Below are 15,384 nucleotides of genomic sequence, written 5' to 3'. Positions count from 1 at the left end.
TTATTATGGAAGGACCTCTGCATGAGGACAACAAATGCTGAAAGTATTTCACAGAACGAGTATATCTAGGTCAGTATCAGCGTTTGTAGTCAATGTAATGTTGCAACCTCCTTCCACACCTATGTATCTTGGCACCTGCTTTGCTGATGGCATACAAAACAAGACTCTTCATGTGTATTATTTTTATAAGGTGAATATTTCATGATGTTGTAAACAAATAGGATTTACAAAGTCGGAATGGAAGATTTAAGCCAGATGTATCATGGAAAATGTTGTGCCAAAAAGTTGACTTTTGCAGAGGACTATTTACTTTACTATATTATTGTACTCAGTCATATGGCACACTCTAGTAATATCAGTTTTTCAGGGGTCCTTATCGTGTGGGTATCAGTAGAGATGGCCATTGAGTTGCATATAACTCAACTTTAATGAAAATCAAATGCAAAACATCACTGACTCATAATGAAGCCAAATAAAGTGTTGTTTTCGACTGTCTCATTTTCAAGTTAGCCTAATTTACATAAATTTTGAATTTTCAGGATCTTATTACCTGTCTCTACTGACCACTAATGGTCATCATGTGGTGTGTAGGCAGCTTATGACCTTTCTGTGGTACCTTGGTAGTCCTATGACTTTAAAACCAGGCAGAAAGGTCAAATATATATGTGGCAACAATTTCATCTTGTAAATAATTTACTATTTAGGTCACCCTCTTATGTTTCACCTGAAAGTCAGCAATATTCTATAACAACTGGGCAACTACAATTTTTTAGCAAGAAACCTTTCCAAGGGCTGCCACCAAAGTACAATTAAAGGCTTAACAAATCACAGACACCTTACTATGTGATGCATACCATTCACCTTCCTTTACAAAGCTCAATCCCTATTGATTTATGTCCCACAGATTCCCCTTCCCAGACACTGCGGATCACAATGGTTTCAACAGCAAAGGCAATGTTGTCAATCCAGAAAGAAGTAGACAGGACTATGTGTGGCCAGGTGCTGATTGACAAGTTACAGGCTTGTGAATCAGCAGTGGCAGTACTGAAAGCCACACCGTCTGCAGTTTCTTTTAACCCACTGTAGTGCAATCAGGAACTTTCTATGGTGACAAATCTGCACCTAATTAAGCAGCAGTCACGCCATCACAGGAAACTGCATTAGGTCCTGGAGACTATAGAAGAGGACCAAGAGAAATGCTGCAGCATGTATTTTTTTTTAGCAAGTGGCCATGGATCAACTGTAAGCTTTGTGTGACTGCACATCCTAGAACTTGCCAGATAAGTCTAAAGGCAAAACCATTCCCACATAACAATAACTACTTTCTCCCAGGAAGGCAATGTTAATGGTTCTCCAGTGGCACAATGTCAGAATTTGTGTGTCACAAGAAACCATGTCAGTCACGTTTTAGATTTTTCTTTATTTTAGGGAGGAACATGTTACACTTTCATGTGACCATAATCATTAAATTCAGTCCATCTGTGTGTTTTGTATAAAAGAGAAGCTGGTTTTCAACAGACCTATTGCTACAAATTGAGTTTTTTTGCAAGGATTCAGTAAAACCACTTGTAATGCCACAGCCAGTCATACATCCTCTGGTTGTGGCTTACAATAGTTTCTGACTATAGGTTCTGAAAAAAGAACCAATCTGCCAACAGATTTAAAGGCCAAGCCCAGCCCTGCTTCCCACCAACTATTTACATCAAATGGAGTAACCCCCACTGTATAACACTGTGTATATATACTTAACTTTTTCCAAAATCTTCATGCCACTCACTGGACAAGCTAACACCTTTCCAGTTCTATTGTAGAGCTGGGTGTTTCTCCAGATGAAAAAAAACATAGCCAATTGATGACTTAAGTGCTGGTCTCTGCATCAATATGCAGTAAATAAAGGTCCCAACAGTGTTGTCCCCTTGAGGTCAGTATTGCCCAGTATTGTCCCCAATTCTATGTATTTAGTGAGGTTGGGCTTCATTCAATTCAAAATGAACTCATGCAAGTTAATATTGCAGCCAAAGTTAGTCTTTAATTTAAAACTGGCTGACGACAATACAAGTTAATCAGAACTAAAATGTTAAAACAAAAAATGATGAGCTATTTGCCTTCTGCAATAAAAACTACCTATCTTTTTGCAATCTTCTGTTGAATGTAAACTGATCTGCACATGCACAGCTCAGTGTACAATCCTGGAATTCCCAGGCACTGCGGTGCACATGCACAGTGTTATGTCATTCCATCCTGTCCAACCAAGGTGGCCAAAGACCTAAGAAACCCAAAAGAAGACCGGGAAAAGATTCCAAGGCCAGTAATGAAGTGATAACAGGTTTGAATCTCAGCCAGGACACTACCTGCATGGAGTTTGCATGTTCTCCCCACGTTTCCATGTGTTTGCTAGGATGATAAAAGGCTGAGAGACATTATTTAGGAGATATTAAACCCTGAAGAAAACATAGATGGTACAAATTATTGGTGTATATGTGAGGCTTTTTAGCCCCCTGACAGAAACCTTTGAGAGTTGACCAAAAATAAAAACCCTTCTCATTCAATTGTTGCATTATTAATTGTTCTAAATCTACAGGTCAGTGTAAATTTTCTAAATATAATGTTTGCGTGGAATCTTGGCAGTATGTGGAATGTACAGAATGTTATATTTCTAAATCAATCCCAAATTGGTAAAAGTTAAGCAAACAGCCTAAATGGCCATTAAGCCTGATGGCTTTAATTGTTACGTCTTCATTAAACTTGCCTGAATCTGCGCTCAGTAGGTCTGCACTACTCCAGTTGAGCAAACATTCCTGCTGGTGCAAAAGCAAATATAAGGACTAAGATGTTTACATTGGGTATGATTGATGTGACTGCACAGTGTCATGTGTTCCTAGTACAGCTCTGCAAGAATACACATTCAAGCGTGTGCTTCAAGCTCATATTTTCAGGTCAATTAAGCAGAAAACAGTGTGCAAGGTGTACTAACCTGATTGTTTTGCTTAAAGTAGAAAGTGTCGGTGAGGTTTTATTCTTGTTGTATCCCCTCTAAATAGAGTCACCCCTCTTCTGGTGAGCACGGGTTTCAAGACAAAAAGTGTTAGGAACTACAATATTTATAGGATGTCTGAAGGGGGCACTTTGACAACTATTTATCTAATTATCCCTGGTAGCTTATCTAGGTATAACAGAAACAAAGCTTTGCAACCTAAAATGTTTAACAGATTTAAAACTATTTATTCTCGTGGAATATTTTTTTTAATTAGTTAGTCTCATTTTGATGACAATGTAAAGTGAAAGAAAATGTGTCACCATTTAACTATTGTTCTCTATTTCTGTTCTGATGATGACTGTAAAAATTTGTATTTCTTTGTTCTGACCTAGTGATAATGTGACCAGGGCAAATGAAGACAGTGAATCTCCCCAAAGGGGTCACAGACACGAATAAACACCTCAGAGGGATTACTATCTTTCTCTACCCAAAAATCAAAAAATGGTTATGACTGATATCTTTCTTCCCCAGCTTGGACAATGGGGCTTTATAACCATCGCTATTTAGTTTTCATATACATTATTTTTGCCTGTCAGCTGCTATTGAAATGTTGGTAGTAGCAACAGGACAAGGAATTTCTGGAACAGAAAATGACTCCAGGGAATACAAAGGAAGTGTATCTCTCATACATATAAACATAATAATATGTTCTGTAAATTGTGCATTGTGAAAGGAAGTAGTTGCATATTCCAAGCTTATATCCAAAATTGCCTGTGGCAGCTGCTCTTTCTAAGTATTTGTCTTTAATCTACAGTAGCCTTTCTCAACCTTCTTACCCTGAGAAACCCTTTAAGTATTTTCACGTCTAGGGGACCTCCTGCTAGAACTCTTATCAACCTCCGGAGTAGCCATGGTTAAGAATTACTACAGTCTAGGCTTTTGTTCTCTTTTGATGGTAACAGTGTAAATGTAGCTGTCCATGTTCTTTCATTGGCATACCAGCGCCATTTTAAAGCCTGCAAGTGTATGCTGCAGACTGCGTTGCAACTTCTTTTGTTTGGGCACAATAAAAAAACATAGGCAGTACATCTTTGTAATATACATTTTTCTATATTTATTACTGCAGGAAAATACCTGTTGATCTGCCAGAATGTACACATAACTTCCTGTAGTGAGCTCACAGGCTTGCCACTGCTGCACTGAAACCCCAAGCAGTGTTGCCAGCTCTGTCCATCTCTTCCCTTTTAGACCCAGGGGTACAGGGTGTACTTCTGTACCGGGCCCTGATTAAAAGAGCTTGAAGTTTGCAATGCTGGAACATTTAGACATGTGGAGGGGGCCCAGGAAGTACACATAGTATGGGGTGTAGAAATTTCTGATGGTGACCCTTTCTAGACCACACGACACACATACCCCTTTCCTCATCCCATAACCGAACATATTTGAGATGCATGTAGTCTAGCAGATAAGAAGTGGGTAGGACTGACAACAACACCTGAGATTTTAGGGGGGCGATGTTAGATCTTCTTTATGTTATGGATAACTTTATTTGTTTAAAAACAATGGCCATAGAACACAAATAAAACAACAATGCACCATCCTTGGCCTTATGTCCACCAGGCCTTGGACATAAAAATGTTCAAAACTTTAAGCAAGCTTTAAGTAGCTCTTTCCTAGTCTTTAAAGTAACTTTCCAGCATGCTATACATTTATTATAGGAGTGCTTATTGTCACTTTAAACAAGCTGCTGGCAGGCTTCAATCAGCTTTAGAATTGTTTTTTAAACCTGTTGATTGATTACTGAAGCTTGTCAAAAGCTTTTTAAAAATGACAGACAGCACCCCCTTTATATTTGGTGTTCTTTTTAAAATCCCATTGGTGTCATTCAGGCTTCAACAAAACTACTTGAAGCTTGCAGAAAGTTTTGAGAATGCTTTGTAAAAGGTTGCTGTGCATACCACTAACTAAACAAGCAAAAGTCAATGTGTACAAGTTGTATTGTAGTGTTTCCTGATCATTTCTGTGCTACTGTCACAATAGTTTACTTGGCGGTGGAATGGATAACATTTGTCTTGCACATTTCACTGACTTGCATTATGGTAGATGTATGCTTCTAATGTGCCTGCTTACACTGCCAATTGAATCTCTTGTTGCCTATTGGTGTAGATCTTCATGTTGGGGATGGCGCCTGTTTAGGATTCCATGTTTGTATTTATTACAATATATATATATATATATTAATACAATATAATGTCCTTAAGCCATAGGTACCTAAGTTATGTGTCTTTGACAATTTGCACACAAAATGACCTAATTCTTCCCCTTTTACTTTCTAGAAAACCAAACGTGACGTCAACAACTTTGACCAGGACTTCACACGAGAAGAGCCTGTTCTAACACTGGTGGATGAAGCCATAGTCAAACAAATCAATCAGGCTGAATTTGAAGGCTTCTCTTATATTGGAGAGGAACCTTTGGCCTGAATTGGTTGGCGCTGTGATTTGTGCCCTCATGCAGTAATCCTATAGAGACAAAACACGTGACTGAGATTCAGTGGATCCTTACAAACTTGTTTTATTATGAGCCTGCTACTCGTGTAAAAATACTATTTATTGTTGCTGTTTCGTTTTTGTTTTTTTAACTGAAGGCACTCTTATTTTCTGTCTTACAAGCAATGCAAAATTGTGTTTTGTTTCCGAAACTGTAGCTGTAACATTCTGCTTTTGGTCTGTGACCACAAAATACTAGACAATCTTAGAAAAAAAAACAATTTTTTTTCTTCAGTGTTGTAAGTTAACAAACATTTACAAAAGGAAAACAGTGCAGTGTTGACAGATTTCAAAATTTTAAATTATTTGATCATTCCTTTAAAACCACTGAGAAAAGAGCTATACTGTATGGAGAGGTGATAATATGTATTTGGGTATGGAGACTTTTTGTGGCATGGGGGTCTGTTAAAAAATATTGAAAGACCTGGTTTAATGAGGAAAAGGATTAGATGTATGAGAAGCCACAGCAGACCTCCGACTAGGGGAAGCAGAAGAGATGGCTTTTCCCTGCACAATTGTTTTTCTTCCATCATCAATGGAAATAAATAACCATATAAGCATATGCAAAAAGTGTTACAATACTCTGCAGGAGGTCAGAAGGTTTAAAATTGGTTTGGCCAATTTATGTATAGGGTTCTGATGGTTGCATACCAACAGGCCTCAGTAAAGTAGATTTGGCTTGAATATGGAGATATATTCTCCGTTATTTAAATCATGAATTCACTTGCACACTGTTGGGCTTTTTACATTTATTTATTATCTCTTAAATATGTTTTTGTAACCCAGCATACCTTACTTGGAGTAAAATCTTTGAGCTTGGGTTGTTAGAATTCCCATCATTACCACTTAATGTCAATTTTAAAATGAAAGGACCAATAAACCTAAAATCTAAGTTGGCTTACATAATAAATAATTTAAAATGTATTTAAAGTTCAATCTAAAAGAAAATCTTATGAACTTGATAGAAGTGATGACAATATACTGTATATGGATGTTGATATTGGTCTAATGTTTAAATATTTTAATTTTTCTGCATTCTTAGAAGAATTAATTGGTCAAGCCAAAATGGCTGATAACAAAGTAAACTTTTACAAAAAGTAAAAAGATGCCTGAGGTTATTCATAGGTATCAAATCCTGTATACTTTTTCCAAATGTTCCCCAAATTTAGATTTACTTTAGGATAATACTAGAATTCAGGATAAATACTGTTGCTTTAGAAAAGCAGGCCAAGAGACAGGACCTGTGACAGTTTTCTTTCAATCATATGACCCAAGGCCAATGGTACAAGTCCCCTGGGTTGGATTCTTTTTTGCAATCAAATAGAAACTGTGCTGACATCATCACTCACAGTGCAAAGCTCCTGTTGGTCACATGATTTAACCATGTCTTCAGTTCTGCTTTATTAGCTTAGGTTTAGGTCCACTTTACCCTATCCAGTTTGTGAGTTTACTCATGACCGGTGACCCTTTAGGTGGACACACTTAACAGAACAGCATCCATTTGTATTTCATATATAAATTTGCAATTTTGAGATTTCTCTTCTTACATCTGCAGGGTATTGACCCTGCCAAGTGCTGCATTTCTCACAACAGCCATAACAACATTACCGCAGCCTGTACAGACTTCGAACTAAGCCATTCTTTTTAAGAAACATTTTTTAAGGGCTAAATATTTTACCAGTTAATGTGATATTAAATACATTTATCTTTTTCTTGTACTATGAAGGCAGCTAATTTGTAGTCTAGTTCCCTCTCCCATAATTTGTGCCCATTAATCCCCATTTCAACTGAGCACAGTTTTTACATGGGACATCTGCATAGCATTGTGGGAACCAAACTTCTTTTTCATGTGTAAGAAGTTACATTTTGGCCATTCTCAGGAGCAAAACTTTAAACATTCTTGATGGAAAGAAGGAGATATCATAGGAAATTGCCCTTTTTTTGGCCTCCTGCAGAGCTATGTGTGTTGCTAGTATTGGGCACTTGCACTAGATAACGCTGTGGTTCCATAAGGTATGGTACAATGTAACAGCCAGGGAATGGAACCAATGTACATAGTAGGGCATTGTGACAATGAACACATCCAGAAGTGTTGTAAACCATCAGCGTTTATAGCTCTGCAATAAGGTGAAGATTGGAGTCACCACCTACAGGCTCACTCTTTACAGGGTCACTGTAAGTTATTTTAATGTAAGCCAACATTGGTTTAGTGGTACTTCTATTGACTTTTTTGTAATGACTGACCTAAAAAAAAACTCTACTAAAATTTAAAAGCCCATGATGAAGATGATGATGAAGTAAAAAGGTTCAGGGTCTTGGGCTGCCCTGTTTCTTCATTCTTAAAATGGCACTGTTTAGGTTCAGGTATAGCTGATGATACTGCAACCATTGGCTTAGTGGCTGCTGTGAACCTACAATGCACAGTATTGAGTGCCAAATCTACCATGACTTAATAATGGGCAACGTTTGAATTTCTGGTGGGATATAAGATCTGGCTTCTGTATGTCTCCTGCAGAGATAACCTAACCTACTACGTCAGTGTTGCATAGTCAATATGAATCCTGGTATAGGTGCTGGGTCCTGCACAACCCATAACCATACAAGCATTTACTGCACTTGTGTTGCTTTTGCACACTTGTATGAAATTTTAGCACTACTGTTTTTTTTTTTTCTTGGATGAGTCTAATATCACAATGTGATATGCAGAAAAGAACCTATAAAATGTAATTATTTCACACTTTTATTGGAAGTGTGTGGATGATCAAACGTTAAAAACTGACATTCTGAGACAACTGTACATTATTACATTTGTGTGTGAGTGTGCGAGCGTGTGTATGTGTAAGAATATGAATTTTTGGTAACCATGGCAAAGTGTACAACCAGTGCTAAAGTTACCTTGTTGTAGATGTGCTAATAGTGTTAAAGTATGTTTTTATTTGCAGAAGTACCCTGTGTATTTTGTGTGTAAATGTATTATTGTAATATTTCTGATGTATTTTACTGGACTGAGTTTTAAGCAGTTATCGGGGGTTCATTTTAACTGACAGGCGTGGATCCTCTGCTTCTTGAAAAAAAAAGAACCCGAAAACAAAAATACTTGTGAGTGGCAAAGTGGCACTAAGGAAGCTTTTTTTTTTGCCTTTTGTACAGGTGAGATTTTGTAAATAGTGTTTGCTGCAAGGCCTGTGGAGTCTTATTAATTATAGAGGTATCAACTGCTGCATGTCAAGGAAAATTATAAAAATGCTAGTCCAAAAAAAACATTAAAAAAAAACTATAAGGTCAATGTGCAATACTCTGTATGTGTATTGGTTCAAGTTTCTGTGAGAGATTATTTTTTTTATTAATGTTATTATTGATTATTGTTTTAAAAGATGTAAACATATTATGCTATACACTAGATCTATTGTATAGTACTTCTGAGCTTTGTAAACAGAATGAAATAGGAAGGATTTTGGGGTTTGAATCAACAGTGCTAGCACAAAATATTTTCCTTTTTTTTATTTTAATGCTTTAAAGGGCAACTCCATCTTTTTCACAAATTTATGTAACAATACCTATATTTTTACCTAGTGAAATAGAACTTTTAGTTTAAATTTGCAAAATAAATTATAAAAAGATCAAAATTTTGCTGCAAAGTCAGGGCTACAGCCAGAGTAGAAGAGCCTGCCCCGTGCCATTGTGTTGAAACTGGGAATCTGGTGCACAGGAAAAGAAAAGGAGGGCCCACCAGAATTCATAGGTTTCTAAGCACAGTAGAGATTTTTTTTTAAGGCAGCAGTGGCCAGAGGGCACCAAAACATGTAATTATGGGACTGGAGTCCACCAGAAGTTTTTTTCAGTCCTCTTGTGGGCCAGTCTGACCTTGAGTTTAGATATCAAACATTCTGCAAAATCAAATCTGGTTTGTTCTGCTGATTGGAGATTTTTGGTTCTGACTTGGCAGAGAGACGTGCAAGACCTTCTACATGGAGAGCAAAGAACAATCTCAGTAGCATGCTGTCTTGGGACATGCATTCCAAGGATGAATTGGCTACTTTTTTTAAGACTGTAAGACTATAACAACCGTTTATTTTGATGCACCCAGGTGCATTTATCTGATTTAACCTAAAAATTCAACCCTATTTTTATTTTAGCCAAAGTTTATTAAAAGTATAGCTCCCATGTAGAAGATGAAGACTCAAATTGTCCACAGTTACTTTATAGCTGAATACGAAAAGACAATATGAACTTGTTATCCTTTTTATATTCAGTTTTACTGTGTTGGTAAACTAATTCTAAAACACTGGGCACTATGGAAACTTCCAGAGCAGGAACCAGGAGATCGAACACAAACATACAATATACAAACCTAATCACCAAGCTAAATAGTTGGTCAACTGATTATTTGTTGGCACACCTCATTAAATTTGTCAGGAAGGTGGAGTTGGACTTTAATATTTCATACTAATCTATTTATGCTACTACCTATTTTCAGTGTTTTATTGTTAGGCCATGTGTTAACTAATTCCCTGCTGCTAGGATTGGTCTTGGTTCAAGCCAGGTCTGACATACTGCCCTTTAAATGTGTCTTTGCAACTCTTTCATTTATTAGGGGAGGGGGGGATTACATTCCCTTCACTTCTGTATTCTGTTGGTCTCTGATGAATTTTTAGGGTTTACGAGAAAGGTAACCATACTTGGACTTAAGGTTGGAGCTGCAATCTCTCTTCTTTGCCAATGGAAGGCATCTGGGGGTATTTATTGATTTTTGGTCTTGTTGGGCTTCCAGTGGCTGTAATGTGAGCTGGGGTTGTCAGTGGCTAGTTGTCCATGTAGACAAAAATGCTATTTCACCCATAGGATGATCTTTGTACCACAGGCAATGAGGAAAGGCTTTCACTCTCTGCTGTTTCTTAGTTACATGTTAGCAGGCCTGGGCTGCTAACTTGGCAAGTCTTACATTTCCCAGTAGAGTACATTTTTTTTGAGAGTTCTCAGGGGTTAGACCGATCTCTAGCAATCAGCTCTAGACTAATAAAATGATGTTGTTCCTGCCCACATTCCAGACGCAAATACCAACATTGTCCTACATGCACAACATGGCTATTACATACACGCAGGGCTTGCAAAATTGTTATATATGCATGTGTTATGTTTATCAGCTCAAAGCTGCCATATTCAGTTGTGTCTTAGCACAGCTCTGCAAATTTAGTCTGAAACAATAAGTTGACTTTTTCTAAAAGATTATTACCCGGACTGGCCTAAAGCTGTAAAAGTAGGTACTAGTAAATAAAATTAAGAGATCTGGCTATAATGTTCCACCTAAGTAATATCTATAATTTACCTACAGATAAAAATAGATAAACCATACACTATAGCAACATAAATAACCAAAACAAAAATTACATTTTCCAAAAACTTTACAGTCCATCTGAATTCATAAGTATAGTAAACACTCCTAACAAGTATCTGTAAGATTTAGCATCAGCCTCCTTTAGGTTGACAGTGCACATTGTATTATATCAGTAGTGGACATACCCAACAGAACTGACTTGGGGACCCCGTAGTGGCCGCTGTTGGCTGGGGAGTGTGTTGAGCCTTCAGGCAGTGACACACTTTGCACCTCCCTATGTCTACCCCTGTATTAAATTTAACTTCTGCTAAAAGAATTCTCTCCTCTGCTATTGCTGACCCCTTTATGGAGATGCTTTTTGCTTGGCTGTCAAGCTGATGTAATTAACGTTTGAGTCACTGACATGGAACTTGGTGTTGCCCATTTCACTGATTGAATGTTAGTCTCAGGCCAGCACTCTGGAAAGTAATAAAGCTTGAACATTCAGTTTAAGACAGAGGTCAGTGTGGAATTTTAAGTATTACCCTCAAGTTTCCTTTAAAAACAGGTTTAACCTTTGGTAAAGATAATTGGGTTCTAATTGTTTAAATTGTTGACAACTGCCCTTGTTGTCTTTAATTTGGCTTGGGTGATTCATTCATGACCCTGGACATCAACCTGCACTAGACAAAAGTCAGGCTAGATACAAACAAAGCCTTCTATATGTGGATTGAGCTTTCCTTTCAATACAAAGGGTGCAAAGTTATAGGTTTACTGGTTAAAGGAAAATAAATCTGTAGTTAGGAAGTCAAGTCTCTTCATCCTATTTACTTTTCTTTTTTACCCTGTATTAGGGGCAACAAAATACTGCTCCGTTTTGAAAAAACTCAGGTGCATTTGGTGTTTTAAGCGTTGGGTATTATGCTGCAAATCATTTTACTACTAAGTGTTAGGGCATAATATATATTACCAAAATTGAAATCAATGGAATGATTTAATGTATTAAAAAGACTCTGCTACCTCAGCAGCAGTCCCCACAGCAGCCTTGGAGGCACAGATTAACTCTAATTAACTATTCCAGTCATACCGGCCCACTACATAAAACCAATAGGTGGTGGTGGATATGATTACTTGGTGGCTATTGGTCCCAGGTAACTTCACAGACAAAGAGAGTGTAGAGTACAGTAACCCCATAGTAATCTAGAAAGATTTACATTTTACTTATCTACCTAAATCTCCAGGAGCCACAAAACTAGAATTTCTCTGCAGAACCCCATGCTGGTGACCCTGAAATTCTAGTCCTTTGATTGGTCATAGGGCTGGTCAAGGAGGGGCAGGTGTGTTGCCAAATTTGACATTTACCAGTCCTTGAATGTATCACTACAGCAGAAAAGGAATTTATAAGGGCATAACCCCCCCCCCCCCCCCCCATTTCCAGGGATTGTTGCAGACCTCCAAACCATGGTGCATGCTTAAAAAAAACATGAAAATATCTATAGAGACTTAGAAGCACTAAAAAATTGTATAGATTTGTTTCCTATTACATGACTTTTAATTGCATCATCTCATTTGTAAAGACAATGGCGTTTATTTAAAAAAAAAGTCACCACTTCCTTTAAGCTGTTCAGGTTTAACATTGACTGTGCATGGTACACTACTGTCTGTATATATTGGAGGCCTTTACACACCATTGAGTAATGTAAAATTTCTGGAAATGAGAAAAAGATGATGGGATCAGTTACTGTTTCCTACACATAGCATGTATTTCCTGAGGGTTCCACCTCACCAACTATCCAACTGTACAGTATTACCCTGAATTATTACAAACATAAGGCAGGTTATAAACTTGTGTATTGATGACTTTGTAAAACTTTAATCTTCCTCCTGGTTTACAAGTAGTCTGTTACTGTTTTTCATAATTCCCATTTTGTTGTCAGTGTGGCTATTGAAATTATTAGGAACATAGACATATATTTTTTATGGGATCTGTTATCTAGAATGCTAAAACATTGCCTGTTCATCACATAAATCAGAGCTTGGTGTTTAAAGTCAAACTAAATGGTCAACTCAGCCAAAATGTGTGAAAATTAGTAAAAGTGCACGTCCATGTCTTAGAACAAGTTCTCCAAGGTGTCTGTGGGTTGGACAGAAAGCCATCTTCTCAAACGGGCTTCACTTTGTTGCTAAATGCATGTTAACCACACTTTGTACAGAGCTAATCCTGACCATCTGCCCTACCCTATGGAAGGCTATAGAGGTATTCCCATTGGCTAGGGCAATTGTGTGGGGGCTGGCCTAAATCCCAAAAACAGGGAAGTCAGTAAACTAATGTGGGGAAGTCAACCCTAGAAAATGCACACAATAACAGTTTTCTAGGTAGAAAATGTATAATTTCAGATACCTAGTGGTTTGTTCTCCTAAGCAGCAAATTTATGTGAAATAACTGAAATGTTTGTCAGGTTCACCACTGGACCTCCTGCTGGTCTCTGCATGCACGTGCATCCATGTGCTATAGAGATATAGTCATATAAGTTTCTATTAGGAACTCTTTGACAAGTAGCAGAACCAGAAAAAAATAGATATGGGAGCTCAGACATTGAGGTGGGACCAGTTTACACTCTGCTTCTTCTTACCTCATCAACCCAGGGTTAGGGTTTCTTTAAAAAATTCACCACAAAAAAGGTCTTGGTGATAATATTTGGCAGCATAATATTTCTTATTTAGGAAAAAAAATTGCTAATATGCCCACCAAGTAGCTGGGTCTAAATACATTTGTTTTTAACCAATATGGCGACTTCCATACAAACCATTGTGTGCATGCACAACAAACTGAAGCTCTGCAAAACCCCATCACAACGTGCCCACACAGGTTTTGGCATTTATGGTCCATATAGGGGGCATCATCTTGTATCATTATAATATCAAGATTTTTGGATAAGGTATCTCATCATATTGCTGCATACCCATATGTGTAGTCACATAAACTCATAGAGGTCAAAACAAGGCAAATTAACTTATATTGCATTGTTAAAAAATATTTACCTCGTACAAGTATGCAGTTGCTTTCTAAATAATTCCCCCTCAAACTGATAGCATAAATAACCCTGTTTTCCTATCCAACTTTTTACAAATGTTCCAATTACAGTTTTAAAGCCCTGGTGAACTTTTAGTCTAAAGCGGCTAAATCTCATTTCAAGTACATCAAAAGCAAAAGGTGTTCTAAATCTACAATGTTAGAAAGCTGCCACAGCCTGAGTAGAAAAGCCAGTCCCCTGCCAGCATGCTAAATAGTGGGGCTGCTACTCTTTGTGTGGAGCAGTGGTACCTCTGCAAAGATCTGACCCACCCCTGCTGAGCCCCAACTAGAGTTCTCCAATCAGCAGTAAGTTTGAGCTTTCTTGTCTGCTTAGCTCTGACTTATCAGCGGGTGTGTGTTGGATTTTTCTACTGCCAAAGAAAATAAGTTGTAAGACTGCAAACCTTTTGTTTTAATGCACCCAAAATATATTTAGCCGATTCAAACTAAAAAGGAAATTAATCTTTAGGTCTTTGGGAATCCTGTTACACTCTTAAAAATAGTTTTATTGCTTTTGACTTGCCATATTTAATTTCTTTTGCAAAAACTGCTAAAACAACAACATCCAAACAGTCTCCCTTCACGCTTTATCCTGCTGCATTCCTGGCTAGACCTGCCTAATGGAAGCCCATTTGTGATATACCAGGACATGCCCAAATATGACAAGGAAAATACTGAAACTCATAAAAAATTACCTCTATTAAATTATGTGCAAATAGTTCTGGCTATATATAAATATAAAACATATTGCGTTTTTGTATTGTGATGCTTTATTTGTACAGAACACTTTTTTTTGTTTTAAACCTATTGCCATTCATTTGTGTTACTTCATTGTAAACATTATTACTGTGCCAAATGTACTGTACTCAAGAGGATGTGAATGTGTATTTGTTTCAAAACCCAATAAATACAAAGTTAAATGGATATAAAACTGTATTTTTGTTGTGGTCATTCATGAAGAAGCATCAAGTGGATGTATGTGGCCATTATGTGGTGCAATGCTCTGAAGCTTTTAGGATCTGTCCCTCTGCTGGAGATAAAAATGCATAAAGTTGAAGAAGACCCTTTGGGCCTGATTTATTAAAGCTCTCCAAGGCTGGAGAAGATACATATGAAGTGTGTACCCCAAAGGCAAATCATTCCAGCTATCTGCACAACTGCTATTCTCTCAATCGCGGATCTGGCAATTGCTCAGTTTGCTCAGTCAGCCCAGCTCAAAAAAATTATACTTGCTTTTTTTTCGGTTTACAGATGTCCACAGCCAGGCCCAATGCTACAACATGCCTGAATAATTAAAGCTCTACAAGACTGGAGAAGATACACTTTCATTAGTGAAGGTGGGGAATCCAGCAAACTGGGAATGTATCTGGTCCAGGATTAAAACATTTGCTAACAAATAGCAAATGACTTTTAAGAAATTCATTCCAAGTTTGCTGGATCACCCAGCTTCACTTATGTCTTGTAGAGC

At 37.5% G+C, this 15,384-nt stretch overlaps 1 protein-coding gene across 2 annotated transcripts in view; it reads left to right on the top strand.

Moving 5' to 3' along the window:
- PRKCE (protein kinase C epsilon) overlaps positions 1-14,847 on the top strand; it is a 211,880-nt gene extending 197,033 nt beyond the window's left edge. For both annotated transcript variants that reach the window (XM_072409767.1, XM_072409766.1), the window contains exon 15: positions 5,314-14,847. In XM_072409767.1, the coding sequence (XP_072265868.1) occupies positions 5,314-5,460 (147 nt within the window). In that variant the 3' untranslated portion in view covers positions 5,461-14,847. The remainder of the gene's footprint in view (positions 1-5,313) is intronic.
- Positions 14,848-15,384: the final 537 nt, after the last annotated feature.

The sequence above is a fragment of the Pyxicephalus adspersus genome, chromosome 4 (assembly GCF_032062135.1).
Source record: "Pyxicephalus adspersus chromosome 4, UCB_Pads_2.0, whole genome shotgun sequence".
Classification (NCBI taxonomy): domain Eukaryota; kingdom Metazoa; phylum Chordata; class Amphibia; order Anura; family Pyxicephalidae; genus Pyxicephalus; species Pyxicephalus adspersus.
The sequence above is the reverse complement of the archived record's forward strand: the minus strand, read 5'-3'. Positions and strand labels throughout refer to the sequence as shown.